The sequence below is a fragment of the Dryobates pubescens genome, chromosome 40 (assembly GCF_014839835.1).
Source record: "Dryobates pubescens isolate bDryPub1 chromosome 40, bDryPub1.pri, whole genome shotgun sequence".
Taxonomy (NCBI): domain Eukaryota; kingdom Metazoa; phylum Chordata; class Aves; order Piciformes; family Picidae; genus Dryobates; species Dryobates pubescens.
The window spans coordinates 588808-609798 of record NC_071651.1 but is presented as its reverse complement, the minus strand read 5'-3'; the positions used below and the strand labels follow the sequence as shown (position 1 = coordinate 609798).

Below are 20991 nucleotides of genomic sequence, written 5' to 3'. Positions count from 1 at the left end.
GCCTTTGCTTTGGCTCCTGGGTCACTGCTCTTCTTTCCTCCCTCCTGGATGTGCTGGGATGCAGCTGGGAGGTGCAGAGCTGTCAGAGTGAGACCAAGATGCTGGCAGTGGCTCCTGGCCCTTGATCTAACCTGGACAGTCAGGGAAGTCAAACAGCTTTGGGGCCGACCCTGGATTTCACCATTCTGCTAACAATCCAGTGGCCAAAATCCACTCCAAGCTCTGGTGCTGAAGTGCTGCTGTCCCTGCAACGCTCCTGCAGCCACCCGGTGCAGCACCTTCCACCTCCTGAGCGTGTGGAGGGAGCCCAGATGCTTGGAAAGGTTTTCTCCCAGCTAATCCCTGCGATGCTGCCCTGTTGCCTGTGTCCTGATGGCACTGCAGGGCTGCAGGTCCCTGGGGAGGCATTTTCCTGTGGGCAGCCGACTGGGGCAGGGTGAAGGCAGTGCTAGAAAGGATCAAATCAGCTGAAAGGTGACCTGAAAGTGCCACAGAGAAACAGCCACACACTGCCCCTGCTCTTCTTTCTCATGCTGACTGGAAGCATCTTGGCTCTTACTCTTAGCCTAGAGAGACCAGGCTGGAGCTTGGCGGGGGTGGGGGAGGTTGGGGTGGGGTTAGAGCAGTGGAGTGGTCTGGAGGGAGCCAAGAGGGGATGGGAAGAGCCACCCTGGAGTCCTTTTGCTCCTTGACTTCGCCCTACAGTATTTAGCATGATCATTATGTGCACTATTTTGACCAACTGTGTATTCATGACTTTTAGTAACCCACCTGAATGGTCGAAGAATGTGGAGTAAGTAAAACCTTTTTTCTTTGTGTGCTCTTAAGAAGCTCACAGAATGCTTTGGGCTTTTATTTTCCTTCCCCCCTTTTCCCTTAGTCTGAAGCTTCCTTTTGCATCCACTTGGTTTAGCCAAAAGTGGGTTTAATTTCCTCCTTCCCCTCTCCTCCTTCCCCTCTCCTCCTTCCCCTCTCCTCCTTCCCCTCTCCTCCTTCCCCTCTCCTCCTTCCCCTCTCCTCCTTCCCCTCCCCTCCTTCCCCTCCCCTCCTTCCCCTCCCCTCCTTCCCCTCCCCTCTTTCCCCTCCCCTCCTTCCCCTCCCCTCCTTCCCCTCCCCTCCTTCCCCTCCCCTCCTTCCCCTCCCCTCCTTCCCCTCCCCTCCTTCCCCTCCCCTCCTTCCCCTCCCCTCCTTCCCCTCCCCTCCTTCCCCTCCCCTCCTTCCCCTCCCCTCCTTCCCCTCCCCTCCTTCCCCTCCCCTCCTTCCCCTCCCCTCCTTCCCCCTTCTCCTCCTTCCCCTCCCCTCCTTCCCCTCCCCTCCTTCCCCTCCCCTCCTTCCCCTCCCCTCCTTCCCTCTTCTCCTTCCCCTCTCCTCCTTCCCCTCTCCTCCTTCCCCTCTCCTCCTTCCCCTCTCCTCCTTCCCCCCTCCTTGGACTTTCCTCCAAACTCCTCTCTCTTTGCCTCCTGCCAGGTATACATTCACTGGGATTTATACTTTTGAATCACTTGTGAAAATCATTGCCAGAGGTTTCTGTATAGATGGCTTCACCTTCCTGCGCGACCCCTGGAACTGGTTGGATTTCAGTGTCATCATGATGGCGTAAGTTGAGCTTTCAGATTGTCTCAGCTCCCTCCTGGCACATGGGGAGGGGAGGGGGAGGCCCTGGGGAAGGGGCTGAGCGTGTAAGGAGGAAAGGAGCAAAAGCAAGGCGAAGGTGGTGAAGCCTCACAAGGTTTCTGGCTGGGGGTTGCAAGGGACCTGCAGAGGTCATTGAGTCCAAGCCCTGACCAGTGAGAAAGGAAAAAAAGGCTTCAGCCTGGCACAGGCACAGAGCTGAACTGAGTCTGAGCTGACTAAAGCTGAACTAAGCTGGCTCCAGACTAACCAGCTGGCTCCAAACTGACTGGATCCAAACTAACTAACTGGATCTAAACTAACCAACTAGCTCTGGATGGAGTTGCTGCTGCTGCAGAACACCTCCCATTTCCTGGGAGCTGCCTGGGAGTCGAGGTTGCTCCTGTGCCAGGGTGGCAGCTGGGGCTGCTGTGCACAGGACCAGGAGCCAACTCCCTCAAATCCTGCTCTCTACCTCTCCTTTTCTCTTTGGGCTTGCACATGAGAATTCCCCGGGGTGCAGCTTCAGGAGCCCCTTTCCTTGGCAGTGCCAGCCAAGGGGGCTCTTCCTTTTCCTTGCTCCTCCTTTCCTCTCCTGCCAGCTCAGCTTACTTCGCTCTGCAGGGGAGGAGCCCTGGGTGTGGGGGGTGTCTGAGCTCACAGCAGAGCCGGGAGGTGCATGCTGGGTGCCTGGGTTGGTCCTTACTGCCCTGTGTCGGTCCTTGCTTAGGCTCGGTGCTGCTCCTGGAGCTGGGTGCGTGGCACCGGCAGCCCGAGGCGTCGGTGGAAGAGATTTCTTTTGTTAATAAACCCTTTGGGATGTGGTTTTTTTTGGGCCACGTTTGGGCTCCTGTAGTCAACAGCAGCAGAGGAAAACTTGAGTGGGGTCCTGTAGGAAGCCTCAGGAGCCTTCTTGTCAAGGGTTCAGAGCACCTGCATTTAACTGTAGCAAAATGCTGTCCTGGTTGAAAATGCCTTTTCTTGGCTGGGTTCTGCACTCGAGGTTGTTGAATTTCCTGCTCTTTGTTCTTTGCTTGTTTTGGTGGTTTTTTTAATTCATTTCTGCCTGCCTTTTAGTTGTGCCTTGAAATGCTGTGCAAAGAGTTGGAGGTGGGCTGCAAGGGGCAGCTCTCCAGTAGCTCTCTGACACTTGGGGTTTAGTCTGGGGGCCTGCTGTGCACAAACCCTGTGCTGGGGAGGCTCCCGCAGACCACCTGGGCCTCTGGGTTGGTTGTTTCCTTTGTTTCTGGATAAAGTAGCTTTCAAAGGGCCCAAGGCACTGCTCTTAAATCGCTGTGCTAAGCCTCTGATCTAGCTCTGTAACCTCCTCGTTGCCAGAGCGGTCGCCCTGTAGACTCCAGCTGGCCCTGGCTTGCACCACCCCTCTGCGTGGCTCAAATCCTGCTGAGAGGGCTTTGGGAAGCGCTTTTGAGGCCTTTCTGCACCAGGAAGGATCCTGAATGTTGTGCATTTCTTTGGGTGGTTTTTTTTCCCCATACCCTGCTTCTCCCCAGAGAACCCAGGAGAAATATTCTGGTCTTAGAGTAGTGATAGTTGAACTCCATTAACCTTCCTCTAAGCCTCTTATCCTCTGAGTATCTCAGGTTTATCCCCTTGTAAAATGGGGCTGCTGGTACCTGTGGCTCACCAACAGGTAGCAAAGCAGAAAGGATTAAAGGGAAGGATGCAAATCAAAGCATTTATTAAAAACATGAAGTGGAGCAAAGATACCAAACCCCCTGCCAGGAGCTGATGTCACCAAGGTCTGCTCACAGTTCTGACAGCTGCTGCTGGATTCTCAACTCCTCTCTAGAGTCATAAACTCATAGATGCAAGGAATGGTTTGGGCTGGAAGTGACTTTAAAGATCATCCAGCTCCAGCTCCCTCCCATGGGCAGGGACCCCTCCCACCAGCCCAGGTTGCTCAAGGCTTCAGCCAGCCTGGCCTTGAACTCCTCCAAGGAGGAGGCAGCCACAGCCTCCCTGGGCAACCTGTGCCAGGCTCTCCCCACCCTCACTGCCAAGAAATCCTTCCTAACCTCCAGTCTCAATCTCTCCTCTCCCAGCTCCAAGCCACTGTCCCTCGTCCTGGCACTCCCAGCCCTTATCCCAAGCCCCTCCCCAGCTCTTCAGGAGCCCCTTCAGCTACTGGAAGGCTGCTCTAAGGTCTCCCTGGAGCCTTCCCCAGGCAGAACAGCCCCAACTCTCCCAGCTTGTCCCCACAGGGGGGAGACTCTCCAAGGTGAGCCTGCAGGCATCCATCCACGCACCCGGACCAGCAGCTGGCGGCGCGGAGAGCCTCACAGCCGCCTTTAGGCTCCGAGCTCTCCCCCTCTCCTCTCCCCCCTCACTCCGAGCCTGCCTCTCCTTCCGGCCGTTTCCGAGCAGCCCCCCGAGCTGCGTCCCGCAGGCAGAGCTCTCTTCGGTGCAAGGGGGAGGTGACCCCAACGGTGCCATTAACTCTGGTTTGATTCTGCAGGTATATAACAGAGTTTGTAAACCTAGGCAATGTTTCAGCTCTGCGCACTTTCAGGGTTCTGAGAGCTTTGAAAACTATTTCTGTAATTCCAGGTAAGGCTTCCTGCGGTTGGTGTTTAGCTGTTGGGTGCAGGCCCCCCTGTGAGTGCTGTATTTGCTTTGTCTGTAGTGGTTGGTTTCTTTTTTTGGTGTGTGTATTGTCATTGTGGGTTTGTTTTTTTGTTTTCTTTTGTTATTTTCTTTCCTCCTCCCCCCCCTCCCTTTTTTCCCCTTCCCCTTTCTTTCTTTCTTTCTTTTTTCCCCCCTCCCCTTTCTTTCTTTTTCTTCCTCTCTTCCTCTCTTCCTCTCTTCCTCTCTTCCTCTCTTCCTCTCTTCCTCTCTTCCTCTCTTCCTCTCTTCCTCTCTTCCTCTCTTCCTCTCTTCCTCTCTTCCTCTCTTCCTCTCTTCCTCTCTTCCTCTCTTCCTCTCTTCCTCTCTTCCTCTCTTCCTCTCTTCCTCTCTTCCTCTCTTCCTCTCTTCCTCTCTTCCTCTCTTCCTCTCTTCCTCTCTTCCTCTCTTCCTCTCTTCCTCTCTTCCTCTCTTCCTCTCTTCCTCTCTTCCTCTCTTCCTCTCTTCCTCTCTTCCTCTCTTCCTCTCTTCCTCTCTTCCTCTCTTCCTCTCTTCCTCTCTTCCTCTCGTCCTCTCTTCCTCTCTTCCTCTCTGCCTCTCTTCCTCTCTTCCTCTCTTCCTCTATTTATCTCTTCCTCTCTTCCTCTCTTCCTCTCTTCCTCTCTTCCTCTCTTCTTTCCCCCCTCTCTCTTCCTCTTCTTTCCCCCCCTCTCTCTTCCTCTTCTTTCCCCCCTCTCTCTTCCTCTTCTTTCCCCCCTCTCTCTTCCTCTTCTTTCCCCCCTCTCTCTTCCTCTTCTTTCCCCCCTCTCTCTTCCTCTTCTTTCCCCCCTCTCTCTTCCTCTTCTTTCCCCCCTCTCTCTTCCTCTTCTTTCCCCCCTCTCTCTTCCTCTTCTTTCCCCCCTCTCTCTTCCTCTTCTTTCCCCCCTCTCTCTTCCTCTTCTTTCCCCCCTCTCTCTTCCTCTTCTTTCCCCTCTCTCTGTTCCCCCCCTCTTTTTTTTGGTGTGTGACCTCCCTCATTGCAGATATGTCACAGAGTTTGTGGACCTTGGGAATGTCTCAGCCTTGAGAACTTTCAGAGTTCTCCGAGCTTTGAAAACTATCTCTGTGATTCCAGGTGAGAACCCTTCAAGCTTTAAAGCCTGGTTGGTCTGTCTGTCTGTCTGTCTGTCCCCTGTCCTGCATTGCTTTGGTTCTCAGACGTGGCACTGGGATGTTTCTGATGGGCTTTGCAGTCTGTGGAAAGGGAGGAGGTTGGAGTCCAGGCCAAATTGTGGCATGAACTCACTGCTGCTCTGTCCTGCTTCAGCCCTGGGGTCACCTGTGGCTACCTGAGCTCTGAAAGGAAAGCCAAGCCTGAAAGTCTGGGTCCAGATGAGTAAAGGGCCAGGCACTGCCCCCCTGCACAGGCTGAATGGTTCCTTGCTCAGTGACTCCTCCACAGATCCATGGAATGGGTTGGATTGGAAGGGACCTCAAAGATCAGCCAGCTCCAACCACCTGCCATGGGCAGAGACACCTCCCACCAGCCCCAGGCTGCTCAAGGCCTCATCCTGCCTGGCCTTGAACACCTCAAGCCCTTCAGAAAGGGCTGGTGCTGACACCTGGGATAGGTGAAGCTCAGTGGAGCATTGGCACTGCCAGCTTTTGCTGTAGTGGAGCCAGCTGCCAGCCATCAGTGCAGGCAGGAGACTGTGGCCCCGAGTGCTGCCTGTGCTTCCATCAAGCCCCAAGTCCTCATCCATAGCCCCCAAGCCACCCCCCAGAGCTGGGCTTGCCAGGACTGTCACTCACAGAGCTACTTCTGGACTCTTAATCTGGGTGCAAAGGGTAAGCAGTGCCCCTGCCTTCAGTGTGAGAGCCTATTATGGGCTGGGACTGTGCTTCTGAGCCTGAGGTCTTGTCCAGAGAAGTTCCCTGCAGCTGGATTCTCAGCAGTGTCCCTGATTTTAAGGCCAAGCTCAGGGCTCAGCTCTCCCAGGCCCTGCAGCTGGCCTGTTCCCAAAGAACCACTTGAGGAGTTTGGATCTTCTGTGCCTTTGTGTGTTCTTCCCTGCTGCATTCCCTGCTCGTGGTTCTTCTGCTTTCCCAGGCACATAACCTCTGCCAGAGAGAGGAGGCTGTGGAACTGTGGGGTCCCAACCCTTCTGTCCCCACTCCAGACTGCTAAACCCATCAGAAGTCCGTGGCTGCTGTGCATGCTGCTGCACCTGCTGCCCTTGCACCACACAGGAGTCTGAGGCTGGGATAAATGTTCTTCCTCAGCCTTCCTCAGTGCTCTGGCAGTGCACAAAGAAAGAGCAAAAGCTGTTTGGTGGTTGCTGGGAGCCCTGCACTGGAGGGATCCGAGGTGCAGTTGGGATTCTGCCAGCCTGCCACTGGTATGGACTGGCTTGCTCCAGGAAAAGCTTCCACCCTCCAAAGTGAAGCTGATGCAGCTTCCAGTGAGCTGGTTGCTGGCTGTGCTGGCAGCACTGGAGCAGAGCAGCTCAGTTTTGTGTCATTCTCCCCATCCCACTCCAAACAAATGGATTTCTTCCCCCCCTCCCCCCCTCCCTTTTAATCCAAACGACAGCAAGGAGCAGAGCTGAGTCCTTCTGAGCTCTCTGCAGCCACACTCAGGGCTCACACAGCATCCCCAGAGGGAAGATTTGCTGCCCACAGCTGAGGGGCTCTGAGCACACTGAGCATGTCCGGGGCTGGAAGCTGGCTGCGAGGGGCTGGGACAGGATCCCTGCTTCCCTTTCCCTCCTGTGACTACCCACATGAGGAATGCAAAGCATCTGTGCCACTGGCCTGTGGGCTTCTTGGAGACAACTGAGGCACAAAGTGCTGCTCCTGGCATTCAGTGCTGTGCAAGAAGTGATTTTTTTGGGGGGGTTCTTTTTTTCTTTAGCAGCCATTTAATACTGAAGCCCAAAGTGGTTCCCCTTCTGCTTCAGCACATGGAACACAATGGGAAGGTTAACCACTGCTGAGCTCAGGAGAAACTCAGCTCAGTGCTCTGAGGAGTGCTGCCAGTAGCTGCAATCATCCTCAGTGTGGGGTGGTTGGGTTCTTTCTTTTCAGGCAAGATCAAAGTGGGGAACACTGAAAGGCTGTGGGCAAAATTCCCTGGGGGTAGGGGAGGGCCTGGCTGGGTTTGTGTGACAGGAGCAGGCTGTGGCCTCTCTGAGCTACAACATCAAAGCTGTTGCTGCCACCTCATGGCCTGGCAGACCTCGGTGGTGCCCCAAAAGATTCCTTTTCTCCGTTGGCACTTGGTCTCCTGGTGCTGGGACTGCCCAATGCCATCAGCCTCCCCCTGTCACCAGCCTGTGGCCCACCTTAAACAGGACCCAGGCTGCTTGGATCTGCCACACCCCAACTGAAGTTGTCTTTGCCCTGTGCCCTGGGGGCTGCTCTGGCTGCCAGTCGATCTCCTGGCTTCCAAATTCCCTTCTCTGCCTAGGAGAGAGCAAGATCCAAAGCAGCAGTGCAGGGGCTGGGGTAGATGCTGCATGTGCAGAGTGGTGCATCGGGGAGCGGTGCAGATGAGCATGCAGGGGGGGTTGGGAGCGGTTGGGGCAGCCAGAACCAACAGCAGGAGGCTGCTTGGTGGTGGAGGAGACCTTTGGCACTGATGGGAAGCTTGGAAGGTTGAAGTAAAAGCCACTTTAAGAAATGATTCCTCCCCAGGGATCCCTTTTCCTTGCTGTGGGTTGGAATCTTGCTGTCCCTGCCGCGGATCAAACCTCTGCTGGCACAGGAAGGTTTCACAGATGGATAGGATGGGCTGGGCTGGAAGGCACCGTGAGGATCAGCCAGGGCTAGCCCAGGGACACCTCCCACCAGCCCAGCTTGTTCAAGGCCTCATCCAGCCTGGCCTTGGACACCTGTTCCAGGGTCTCCCCCACCCTCACTGTAGCCTTGGCCCTGACCCACCCCCAGCTCAGTTGCATTCTAACTGTTGCTGGTTGACCACTGGGGGTGGTGAGCTTGGGGCATTCATCACCTTCAGTTTGTTCCCTCTGGAGAACACAGAGGTGATCCCTAGATCCCACAGGTGGCTCCCAGATGAGGTCTCCAGAGATGGTTCCCAGAGCTGGTTCCCAGAGGTAGCTCCTAGATGAGATCCCCAGAGGTAGTTCCCAGAGGTGGCTCCCAGATGAGGTCCCCAGGGGTGGCTCCCAGAGGTAGTTCCCAGGGGTGGCTCCCCGATGAGGTCCCCCTGCACCCAGCCATTTGCCAGCCCCCCTCTTCTGCCAGCACACAGCAGCTGGGAGGCACTGCCTGCCTTGGGGCTGCCGCTGCCTCCCCCTTCCCCAGCAGTCAGCTCCACTCTCATCTCCCTCTCCGCAGGCTTGAAGACCATCGTGGGGGCCCTGATCCAGTCGGTGAAGAAGCTGTCGGATGTGATGATCCTGACAGTGTTCTGCCTGAGTGTCTTTGCTCTGATTGGGCTGCAGCTGTTCATGGGCAACCTGAGGAACAAGTGTGTCATCTGGCCCATCAATGTCAACGAGACCTTCCTGGACAACGGCTCCAGGGGCTTCGACTGGGAGGAGTACACCAACAACATGTGTGGGTATTGCTGCCCTGACCTTCCCCAGAGCCTTCTCCTCTCCTTCAGCCCCAGAGCAGCTCTGGCACTGACCCTCCCCAAAGCCTTCTCCTCTCCTCTGCTGCAGTCCCAGAGCAGTTCCAGCTGGCCCTTGAGCTCATCTCCTCCAACCTCCCCACCGCGGGCAGGGCCTCCCGGCAGGACTCAGCCGCTCAAGGTTTCATCCAGCCCTGGAATTTGCACTGATTCTCATGAACCCAATCCATACTTTGCATCAGCTTTGCTGGCTGGGGAGATGGAGAAGCAGCCAAGAGCAGCTTTTGCTGCAGAAGGCCTCTGTGTGACTTGTACTCAGCCCTTGCCTGCCCGTGCAGCGCTGTAGCGTTGCCCTCCCCGTTGGGACACCGCAGTGCAGGTCGTTCCTGAGTCCACAGCACAGATTTCCCTGGGGCTCAACTTCAGAGAGGTAGAAATGGTCCTGGCAGCACTAACAGGGCTTAAATGCTGGCTGAAATAGGCTCTAGAGCTAGGGCCAGCCTTTGCACAGGGAAACTGCTGCTGCTCCATTGCTGATGTCCAGTGGGGTGTAGGGTGTCCGGCTTGGTCCAGTGAAAACCCCTGGCTCAGGGCACAGCATCATGGAATGAGAGAATGGATGTGGCCCTGGGCAGCCTGCTCTGGGTGGAGGTGTCCCTGCTGACTGCAGGGGGGTTGGACAAGATGAGCTTTGAGGGGTCCCTTCCAACCTGATGCAGGCTGGGGGTTGGAAGGGACCTGTGGGGATCATTGAGTCCAACCCAGCTGCCAGAGCAGGATTCACAGAGCCACAGATCTGAGGGCTGAGGGAGTTCAGTGATAAATTTATCAGCAAGGGATCTCCAGGGGTCCTCAGGGAAGGAAAGGAGAACCCTCTGACTCCACATGTGTGTGCCTGCAGCCTTTGCCTTTTCACCTTCTAATCTTCCTCTTTTTCACCTTCTTCAGCAAATTTTTACATCATTCCTGGTGCCCCTGATCCTTTGCTCTGTGGTAACAGCTCAGATGCAGGGTGAGTGTTGATCTTTGTTGAAAGCAGAGGCTCTGAGCACCACTGATGCTGGCAAAACCTTTGCAGCATTCCCTTCTGCTTCCTTCTGTTGCCCTTGGAGGAGGTCTCCTGTTTCATGCTGGAGCTGTTAATCCATGGTCACTGTGTGGCCTCCCCAGTGCCCAGCCCAGGGGCACAAGCCCTGCCCTGCACCTGCTGGCCACACTCTTGCTGATCCAAGCCAGGCTGCTGGTGGCCTTCTTGGTCACCTGGGCACCCCCTGGCTCATCTGCAGCTGTTGTCAACCAACAACCCCAGGCCCTTTTCTGCTAGGCAGTTTCCAGCCACTCTGCCCCATGCCTGGAGAGCTGCAGGCTGGCAGAAGCTCTTCCTCTCTGGCCAGAGCTGTCCCTCTGTGGCCCAAGCTGTCCCTCTCTGCCCAAAGCTGTCCCTTTCTTCTCCCCACACTGCTGCACCTTGTCCAAGAGAGCTCCTCTGAGCCCCTGCCTGCCAGCCCCCTTTGCCTGCTGCTCTCCCAGGAGCAGGATGAGTGCTGCTGTTAGGAGAGCTGTGAGAGCCTCCCTCCCTCCCTTGGCTGCCAGCTTGCTCTGTGCCTGGGTGAGCTGCAGTGGCTCTTGTCTCCCTCACAGCCAATGTCCAGAGGGCTACACATGCATGAAGGCAGGGAGGAACCCCAACTATGGCTACACCAGCTTTGACACCTTCAGCTGGGCCTTCCTGGCCTTGTTTCGCCTCATGACTCAGGACTTCTGGGAGAACTTGTACCAGCTGGTGAGTGAAGCTTCCCCAGAGCCAGGGAATGGGCTGGGCAGGGCTGGAAGGGGCCTCCAGAGGTCCTCTGCTCAGACCCCCTCTCTGCTGCTGGCTTGCACGAGGTGAGGCTCTGTGGTTTGGGTTGGAAAGGGGCTTCCAGGGGTCCTCTAGTGCAACCCCCTCTCTGCTGCTGGTTTGTGCAGGATGAGGCTTTGGAGACAGAGCAGGCAAGGGGCAAGGTGACAAAGCTTCATTTCCTTCCTCCTGCCTGAAAGAAGCTGCAGAAGGAGTTGTGGTGTGTGGAGCAGGAAGGGGACAGTGCCTGCAAGGGGGATGTTGTGCTTGCAAGTCCAGAAGGGATGGATGGGGAGGTCCTCAGGGGGCATGGAGCTGGCCTGGGGATGAACTCTGGCCAAGACTGCTGCAGGAGGCTGTGAGCACTTCAGCTGTGCTCACAGGAGCTGCTGAGGTGCTTTGGAGGGCAGAGTTGTTTCCTTGTAACCCAAGGACGCTCCGGGGACCTTGCTGAAGTGGCTTTTCCTCTGCTGGGTTCTGCATTAAGGGAGCCCAAGCCTCGAGTCCCACAGTGCTGAGCACCTCCAGTCTGGATGTTCCCTTAAGGGAAGCAGCAGGATGTCACCTTCTGTGCTGGTGGCTAAGGAGTGTGCAGAGCCTTGGTGCTCTGCAGGGGAGGTGCTGAGCTGTTTAAATCCCCAGCACCAAGGATGTTTCCTTCGAGGCATCCAGGCTAAGAAACCTGGGGCTCAGCCCCTGCATCAGGGAGGACTCTTCAGGAAGCTGCTTCCCCTTTTACTTTTCCCTCCACCCTTCTGTCCTCTCCCTGCAGACCTTACGAGCAGCAGGGAAGACCTACATGATCTTCTTTGTCTTGGTGATCTTTGTGGGGTCCTTCTACCTGGTGAACCTCATCCTGGCTGTGGTGGCTATGGCTTACGAGGAGCAGAACCAGGCCACGCTGGAGGAGGCAGAGCAGAAGGAGGCAGAATTTAAAGCCATGTTAGAACAGCTGAAGAAGCAGCAGGAGGAGGCCCAGGTCAGTGGTTTCTGTGCCTTGGGTTTTGGTGGTTTTTTTGGCTGCATTTGGGTATTTTGAGGTTCCTCTGCCTGTGGTTACAGAGCAGGGATGTAGGATCAAACGATGCAGCCCTGCCATGCCTGGCTTGCCCTGGCATCGTGTCAGCTGCTGGCCAGGGTTGGCATGGTGCAGTGTCTCTGCCCTGCTGCTGCTGTGGCCTGGGCTGTCTGCAAGCCTGCAGTGCTTGTTCTGTGCTGGGAAACTCCCTCCCTGCGAAGGGAATCTTCAGTGCTGCCGAGCTCAGGGTGGGAATCTCTGCAAGGCAGAGCAGCGCATCTTGGTTGGTCCTGAATGGAGAGCTCAGAAACAAACAACCCTGAGGGACCGAGGGAGGTTTTACTACCTGCAGAAGGAGGCTGTAAAACCTTTTACAAGTCCTGGCTGCAAGCTGCTCCTGAGAGAAAGAGAACAAACACCTCTCAGTCCTGCCCCCAAAGCTGCTGCTGGCCTGCGCTGAGCCACGCTCAGAGCAGAAAACAGAGCACTGATGGTGGTGAGATCTGATTGATTTTCCCCTTCTCTTGCCTACACCCTCAGGCTGCTGCTATGGTCACTTCAGCAGGGACAGTGTCTGAAGAGGCTGTGGAAGATGATGGTGGGGGAAGGATGTCTCGGAGCTCCTCGGAGATCTCCAAGCTCAGCTCCAAGAGCGCCAAGGAGCGGCGAAACCGGAGGAAGAAACGGAAGGACAAGGAGCTGTCAGAGGGGGATGAGAAGTGTGACACTGAGAAGGTGTTCAAGTCTGAGTCCGAGGATGGCATGAGGAGGAAGGCATTCAGGCTGCCAGACAACAGGCTGGGAAGGAAGTTCTCCATCATGAACCAGGTAGCTGTCCTTCCCTTCGCTGGTGTTTGTGCTTGCTTGGAGCCAGGATGATGTGGGCCAGCAGGGCAAGCGGAGGGGAGAGCAGGGTGAGACTGGAGCTGAGGAAGAAGTTCTTCAGCAGGAGGGGAAGGGAGGCTCTGGAACAGGCTGCCTGGGGAGGCTGTGGCTGCCTCCTCCCTGGGGGTGTTGCAGGCCAGGCTGGGTGAGGCCTTGAGCAGCTGAGCCTAGCTGAGAGGTGTTCCCTCCCTGTGGCTGCTGGCCAGGCAGGGATGGTTTGTGCACACCTGGAGAAGGGCAGAAAGGCCTTTGCGAGCTCTGCAGTGCTTCCTGCCCACCCCCTTCACGCCGCTGTCATCTCCTTCTCTCCCCCAGTCCCTCCTCAGCATCCCAGGTTCCCCCTTCCTCTCCCGGCACAACAGCAAGAGCAGCATCTTCAGCTACAAGGGGCGGTTCCGCGACCCGGGCTCGGAGAACGAGTTCGCCGACGACGAGCACAGCACGGTGGAGGAGAGCGAGGGCCGCCGGGACTCCCTCTTCATCCCCATCCGCGGCCGCGACCGGCGCAGCAGCTACAGCGGCTACAGCGGCTACAGCCAGGGCAGTCGCTCCTCCCGCATCTTCCCCGCGCTGCGCCGCAGCCTCAAGCGCAACAGCACCGTGGACTGCAACGGCGTCGTGTCCCTCATCGGGGGACCCCCCTCCAGCATGCCGGGGGGACGCCTCCTGCCCGAGGTGAAAATGCGTCCTGAGCGCAGAGGGAGGTTGGCAGCGCAGGGCAGGGCTGGGCTCTGGTCCCCCCCGGAATGCTGCCCCCGGGCCCCGAGAGTGAGCAGAGAGCAGTGCTGGGTTCGGCACCCCCTGCTCTGGCTTCCCCTCGTAGTCAGTGCTGGGTTCAGCACCCCCTGCTCTGGCTTCCCCTCGTAGTCAGTGCTGGGTTCGGCACCCCCTGCTCTGGCTTCCCCTCATAGTCAGTGCTGGGTTCGGCACCCCCTGCTCTGGCTTCCCCTCGTAGTCAGTGCTGGGTTCAGCACCCCCTGCTCTGGCTTCCCCTCATAGTCAGCGCTGGGTTCAGCACCCCCTGCTCTGGCTTCCCCTCATAGTCAGCGCTGGGTTCAGCACCCCCTGCTCTGGCTTCCCCTCGTAGTCAGTGCTGGGTTCAGCACCCCCTGCTCTGGCTTCCCCTCGTAGTCAGCGCTGGGTTCAGCACCCCCTGCTCTGGCTTCCCCTCATAGTCAGCGCTGGGTTCAGCACCCCCTGCTCTGGCTTCCCCTCATAGTCAATGCTGGGTTCAGCACCCCCTGCTCTGGCTTCCCCTCGTAGTCAGTGCTGGGTTCAGCACCCCCTGCTCTGGCTTCCCATCGTAGTCAGCGCTGGGTTCAGCACCCCCTGCTCTGGCTTCCCCTCATAGTCAGTGCTGGGTTCAGCACCCCCTGCTCTGGCTTCACCTTTCTCCTCAAAATCAATGACCCAGTTCCTCCTCCTCCTGGCTTCCTGCTTGGAATGGAGTCCTTAAGTGAGGACAGATAGGAGCAGGAGCCCTTGGTGCATGCCGGGGTGATTCATAAGGAGCTGTTGAAAGCCTGGCAGTGGGGAAACCAACCTCATGTGAGGTGGGAAGGGAGGAGGAGAGCAGCAGCCAAGGGGTCACATCCCTAGGCTGAGGGTGTGGGAGATCCTGGGAGGATGCAGAGTTTGTGTTAATCTTCAGGTGAACTTTGCAGGGCACCACTGAAATCGAGATCAGGAAGAAGCCTGGAGGCTCTCTCTTGGTCTCCATGGACCAGGTGAATGCATCCTATGGAAGAAAGGATCGGACCAACAGTGTCATGACCGGGCTGACCAACACCCTTGTGGAGGGTAGGTATGGCCCAGGCTGTGCTCTTCGTCTTGGGGTGGAGTGGGAAGGCAGAGGACCCCTCCATGGGGTAGTTCCTCACCCCACATCTGCCCTGGGTTCCCTCTGCTGGAGCCGTGCTGGCTGTCCCTCTGCAGGGAGAGACCTGTGGCTGGTCACAGAAGATCCTTTCACCCCAGCCCCTCCCCAGCCTTCCTGCAGGTCCCCTCCAGAGGCTGAGCTGAGCTGTGACAGCTTCACCAAGGCAGAGGGACTCCAGGCTGGTGGCAGCTCTGAAATGGGCAGCACCCAGAGCTGAGACTCCAAATCTGTTATGCAGGACGCAGCAAGCACTGATGAGCAGCAGCCATGGGAGGTTGATGAGCTCAAATTCCTGCTGTCTCCTGCAATAAAACTGGAGGAAAACTAAAAATACTCAGAAGCAGAGCAAAGTTCTGCTGCTGCTCCCCTCCTGCGCCAACGCCTCCAGGCTGCAGCGCTCAGCTCCTCGGCTCCTCGCTTGCCACTTTAGAATTCCCAGGCAACTGAACACCAAGCAACCAGGGAGCCAATGGGAAAGGGAATGCAGAGGACCTTTCCCTACCCACCTCAGCATCAACAGCTGTGAAGCCTGAATGGAACCTTGCAGGACCCCCGAGCCTCAAGTCCCACCCTCTGCTGGCTTTAGATGCCGCTTTCGAGGGCACCTCTGCCAGGCCTGAGTCTGAGCTCTCATCCCACACATGCCAGGGGTCTGTCCAAGGCATTGCTGTGCCCATGGGGGTCTGTGATGAGGGTAAACTTAGAGTGGAGATGAGGAAGAAATTCTTTGGAGTGAGGCTGCTGGAGCCCTGGAGCAGGCTGCCCACAGAGGTTGTGGAGTCTGGAGACCTCCCAAACCCACCTGGGTCTGCTCCTGTGCAGCCTGATCTGAGCCAACCTGCACTAGCAGGAGGCTGAACTGGGTGAGCCCCAGAGGTCCCTTCCAGCCCCTCCAACTCTATGATGGTTTGCTGTGGTCATGATGTCCATGGCTCAGTAACTGTCTCAAGCTGCTGGTGAGCACCCTGGAGCTCCTTAGGGGTGAGGGCTGGCTGCATGTGGGGCCAGGAATGCTGAACTGCTTTGCAAGCAGGGTGAACACCAGAAGGGTTCCTGCCAGGCATGGCCAGAGAGGATCTGAGCTGTGCTGAGCACCAGGCAGCTCCAGCAGCCTTGCAGCTGAGCACTGAACTCTGTTGCTGCTTTTTGTTTTGCAACTCCAGAGCTGGAGGAGTCCCAGAGGAAGTGTCCCCCTTGCTGGTACAAATTTGCCAACACCTTCTTGATCTGGGAGTGCCACCCATACTGGATCAAGCTGAAGGAGATAGTGAACCTGATTGTCATGGATCCCTTCGTTGACTTGGCCATCACCATCTGCATCGTGCTGAACACCTTGTTCATGGCCATGGAGCACCACCCCATGACCCCCGAGTTCGAACACGTGCTGGCTGTTGGAAACCTGGTAAGAGCAGGGGGGAAGTGCTCTGCTCCTCCTGGCATCTGTTGCTTGTCGGTGTAGGCTTGGACTGAGGGCACTGCCCAGGTCCTAGAGGGCACTGAGCAGCAGGAGCCTGCCCTTGCTGCAGCCTGTGGCAGCTCAGAGGTGGTTGCTGAGGCAGCACTTTCCCGGCCAGGATTCCTTACTGCCTTTAAAATCCATCTGTGAATCCCTGGCCTGCTGGAGCAGGGCAAAGCTGCTGCTGCTGCACCAGAGGAGAAGAGACTTCTGCAGAGGAGCAGAGGGCACTGCCCAGGCTGCACCTTGGAGCTGGTGTGACCAAAAATTGCTTTGGCTGATCTTCAGCCTGAAAATCATAGAATCAATAAGGTTGGCCTCAGAGCTCATCAAGTCCAAGCTGTCACCCAACACCTCCTGACCAACTAAACCCTGGCTCCAAGTGCCACATCCAAGCCTTTTTTGAACACCTCCCTGGGCAGCACATTCCAATGGCAAATTACTCTCTCTGGGAAGAACTTTCTCCTCACCCCAAGCCTAAACCTCCCCTGGCACAGCTTGAGGCTGTGTCCTCTTGTTCTGCTGCTGCTTGCCTGGGAGAAGAGACCAACCCCCACCTGGCTACAGCCTCCCTTCAGGGAGTTGTAGAGAGCAATGAGGTCTCCCCTGAGCCTCCTCTTCTGCAGGCTAAGCAACCCCAGCTCCCTCAGCCTCTCCTCCCAGGGCTGTGCCCCAGACCCCTCCCCAGCCTCATTGCCCTTCTCTGGACACCTTCAAGTCTCTCAATGTCCTTCTTAAACTGAGGGGCCCAGAACTGGACACAGGACTCAAGGTGTGGCCTAACCAGTGCTGAGCACAGGGCAGAATGACTTCCCTGCTCCTGCTGCAGGCCAGGATGCCCTTGGCCTTCTTGGCCACCTGGGCACACTGCTGGCTTATGTTCAGCTGCTGTCAACCAGCACTTTTCTGCCTGGCTGCTCTCAGCCACTCTGACCCCAGCCTGTAGCACTGCCTGGGGTTGTTGTGGCCAAAGTGCAGCACCTGGCACTTGGACTTGTTGAATGCCATCCTGTTGGACTCTGCCCAGCCTGGCAAGGTCCCTCTGTAGAGCCCTCCTTCCCTCTAACAGATCAGCTCCTGCTCCCAGCTTGGTGTCACCTGCACAGTTACTGGTGGTGGCCTCTATCTCCTCATCCAGACCATGCATAAAGATCCTGAGTCAGAGAGAGAACCAAAGCCAACCTCTGCCTGACCTTTGTCTCCCTCCTCTCCCCTCCAGGTCTTCACTGGAATTTTCACAGCAGAAATGTTCCTGAAGCTCATTGCCATGGATCCCTACTACTATTTCCAAGAAGGTTGGAACATCTTTGATGGATTCATTGTCTCCCTCAGTCTGATGGAGCTGAGCCTGGCAGATGTGGAAGGACTTTCTGTGCTGCGATCTTTCCGATTGGTATTCCCTGTTCTGCTTCCCTTTGAATGCCAAACCTGGGAGCTCCTAGAGAGCTTTGGACACAAGGAAGGACAAAACCCTCTTCTGCTGGGGTGTTTGGGGTTTTTTTTCCCTGCTTGAAGAGAGGACAGTGATGAGTGGGGCTCGTTTTTGTGGTCTCCCCTTCACAACTGCTCTTTGCAAGGTCTGAGCAGCAGCTGATTGCATTTAGGCAGTGAGGGATGTCTTGGGAGGTCTCTTGGTGCTGTGTGTCCTGGCCTGGAGCCAGAGGAATGTGGGCAGAGGGCAAGAGAGGGGATCCTGCCCCTTGGCTCTGCTCTGCTGAGACCTCACCTCCAATCCTGCCTCCAGTTCTGGTGTTCCCCAACATGAGAAGGACACAGAGCTGCTGGAGTGAGGCCAGAGGAAGCCACGAAGATGATCCAAGGGCTGGAGCAGCTCTGCTGTGAGCACAGGCTGAGGGAGCTGGGGGTGTGCAGGCTGGAGAGGAGAAGGCTCCAGGGGGACCTCAGAGCTGCCTGCCAGTGCCTGAAGGGATCCTGCAGGAAGGCTGCAGAGAGACTTTTCCTGAGGGGGTCTGGAGCCAGGCCAAGGGGGAACGGTTTGGAGCTGAGGCAGAGCAGGGTCAGAGTGGAGCTCAGGAAGAAGCTCTTGAGCAGGAGGGTGATGAGACTCTGGCACAGGCTTCTTAATGCTACAGAGTTTGCAAAGCAAGGTGGAAGCTCCAGGGAGACCACTGGGGGATAACTAAGCACAGGAGGCCAAACTCCAAGGGGGTTGAGCATCCCCTGGTGCCACTGCCTGCTGCAGCAGGAGCTCAGGTTGTGTTTGTTTGTGTGACACCAGATGAGGGCTGGGCAGAAAGTTCTGCCTGGGGTCCCCTCTTTAAGATGCAAACTAAACTGTGGCTTCTGCTTCGTTGCTTTGGTTTCTTCTGGTTTGTTTGGTTCTGCTTATTTGCTGTTTTGTTTCCTTCTGGGTTTGTTTGGAGGGGTTTGTTTGGTTGGGTTTTGTTTGTTTTCTTCTGGTTTGTGTTGATTCTCTTCTCTTTCTTGTCTCTTTCTCTTCTCTCATTATCCTTCCCTCTTCATCTTTATCTTTCCCCTCCTCTCTTCTTTATCTTTATCCTCCCCCTCCTCTCTTATCTTTATCCTTCCCCTCCCCTCTTCATCTTTATCCTTCCCCTCCTCTCTTCTTTCTTTCTCCTTCCCCTTCCCTCTCCTTTCTCCTTCCCCTTCCCTCTCCTTTCTCCTTTCTCCTTCCCCTTCCCCTTCCCTCTCCTTTCTCCTTTCTCCTTCCCCTTCCCTCTCCTTTCTCCTTTCTCCTTCCCCTTCCCTCTCCTTTCTCCTTTCTCCTTCCCCTTCCCTCTCCTTTCTCCTTTCTCCTTCCCCTTCCCTCTCCTTTCTCCTTTCTCCTTCCCCTTCCCTCTCCTTTCTCCTTTCTCCTTCCCCTTCCCTCTCCTTTCTCCTTTCTCCTTCCCCTTCCCTCTCCTTTCTCCTTTCTCCTTCCCCTTCCCTCTCCTTTCTCCTTTCTCCTTCCCCTTCCCTCTCCTTTCTCCTTTCTCCTTTCCCTTCCCTCTCCTTTCTCCTTTCCCTTCCCTCTCCTTTCTCCTTTCCCTTCCCTCTCCTTTCTCCTTTCCCTTCCCTCTCCTTTCTCCTTTCCCTTCCCTCTCCTTTCTCCTTTCTCCTTTCTCCTTCCCCTTCCCTCTCCTTTCTCCTTCCCCTTCCCTCTCCTTTCTCCTTTCTCCTTCCCCTTCCCTCTCCTGTCTCCTTTCTCCTTCCCCTTCCCTCTCCTGTCTCCTTTCTCCTTCCCCTTCCCTCTCCTGTCTCCTTTCTCCTTCCCCTTCCCTCTCCTGTCTCCTTTCTCCTTCCCCTTCCCTCGTCTTTATCTTTCCCCTTCCCCTGTCTTTATCTTTCCCCTTCCCCTTCCCCTCCTCTCTTCTTTCTTTCCCCTTCCCCTTCCCCTCCTCTCTTCTTTCTTTCCCCTTCCCCTTCCCCTCCTCTCTTCTTTCTTTCCCCTTCCCCTTCCCCTCTTCTTCCCTTCCCCTCCCTCCTTTTTGCCCCCTCCCTCCTTTTTGCCCCCTCCCTCCTTTTCGCCCCCTCCCCTCTTCCCAGCTGCGAGTCTTCAAACTGGCCAAGTCCTGGCCCACCCTGAACATGCTGATAAAAATCATCGGTAACTCAGTGGGGGCCCTGGGGAACCTGACCTTGGTGCTGGCCATCATCGTCTTCATCTTCGCCGTGGTGGGCATGCAGCTCTTCGGCAAGAGCTACAAGGAGTGTGTCTGCAAGATCAATCCGGAGTGTGAGCTGCCCCGCTGGCACATGCACGATTTCTTCCACTCCTTCCTTATTGTCTTCCGTGTGTTGTGTGGGGAATGGATTGAGACCATGTGGGATTGTATGGAAGTGGCAGGCCAGGCCATGTGCCTGATTGTCTTCATGATGGTCATGGTCATCGGAAACCTGGTGGTCAGTAAATGGTTACCTGAACGGGGCTTTGTCGGTCGACCTCTGGGTGGGAGAGAAGGTGGGGAGATGGCCAGGGGGCGCAGCCAGCGGGGGGCTGAGCTCTGCTGGGGTCCTCCTCGGCCCTGGGCGTGTGGGCAGCCCTGCTGGCAAAGCTCAAGCTGTGCCACGCTGGCTCAGGGCCTTCAGCTGCTGGCCGGGGGTAAAGCAGCCAAGCCCTTTGCAGGGATGTGCCTGGGAAGGGAGGCTGAGGGAGCCGGGGCTGAGGGAGCCGGGGCTGAGGGAGCCAGGGCTGAGGGACCTGGGGCTGAGGGAGCCGGGGCTGAGGGAGCCAGGGCTGAGGGACCTGGGGCTGAGGGAGCCAGGGCTGAGGGAGCTGGGGCTGAGGGACCTGGGGCTGAGGGACCTGGGGCTGAGGGAGCCGGGGCTGAGGGAGCCGGGGCTGAGGGACCTGGGGCTGAGGGAGCCAGGGCTGAGGGACCTGGGGCTGAGGGAGCCAGGGCTGAGGGACCTGGGGCTGAGGGACCTGGGGCTTTCCAGCCTGGAGAAGACTGAAGAGGGGTCTCATCAATGCTGATCAATACCTAAAGGGAGGGGGGCAGGAGGATGGGGCCAGGCTTTTCCCAGTGCTGCCCAGGGAACAGGGCAAGGGGTACCAGGCACAGACTTGAACAGCAGAAGTTCCATGAGGAGGACCTTCTGTAACTTAAGGGTGGTGGGACCCTGGAGCAGGCTGCCCAGGGAGGTGGTGGAGTCTGCATCTCTGGAGTCATTCCAAACCCACCTGGACACTGTCCTGTGCAACCTGCTCTAAGGGATCCTGCTCTGGCAGGGGGGGGTTGGGCTCAGTGATCTCTGGAGGTCCCTTCCAGCCCCTACCATGCTGGGATTCTGTGACAAGCAGGAGGTCTGAACCCCTCAGGCAAAGGGGACAGCCCCCACATCATGTCTGGGTGGGTAAAAGAAGCCTGAAAGATGCAAAACCTGGTTTCAAATGCCAGCAGGGGAAGTGATTTGGTGAGCAGGGGAAGGTCCTGAGGTGTTAAAATCAGCTTGGAAGTTTCTGCCCACTTGGCTCAGTCAGGAGGTGTGCAAGAGGCTGCTGGAGCTGCACGGCCTGGAGTGTGGGAGGCTGGGATGGAGCAGGATGTTTCCTTCTGGGCTTGAGTTTGATGGAGAGAAGCCTATGGAGGAGAATGTGAGCAAGGCTGAGGCAGTGTGAGCAGCTCCTGCTCCAGAGCAGAGCTGGCAGCTCGCTCAGAGCACTCCTCTCACCAAA

At 56.8% G+C, this 20991-nt stretch overlaps 1 protein-coding gene across 1 annotated transcript in view; it reads left to right on the top strand.

The window, feature by feature from the left end:
• The window catches only part of SCN8A (sodium voltage-gated channel alpha subunit 8), a 50838-nt gene that overhangs the window by 13799 nt on the left and 16048 nt on the right, over positions 1-20991 (top strand). The window contains exons 4-16 of the mRNA XM_054177363.1: positions 705-793; positions 1468-1596; positions 5220-5311; positions 8536-8757; positions 9722-9785; positions 10415-10556; positions 11386-11592; positions 12172-12459; positions 12832-13191; positions 14181-14316; positions 15559-15797; positions 17071-17244; positions 19359-19715. Coding sequence (XP_054033338.1) covers positions 705-793; positions 1468-1596; positions 5220-5311; positions 8536-8757; positions 9722-9785; positions 10415-10556; positions 11386-11592; positions 12172-12459; positions 12832-13191; positions 14181-14316; positions 15559-15797; positions 17071-17244; positions 19359-19715 — 2499 coding nt within the window. The remainder of the gene's footprint in view (positions 1-704; positions 794-1467; positions 1597-5219; positions 5312-8535; positions 8758-9721; positions 9786-10414; positions 10557-11385; positions 11593-12171; positions 12460-12831; positions 13192-14180; positions 14317-15558; positions 15798-17070; positions 17245-19358; positions 19716-20991) is intronic.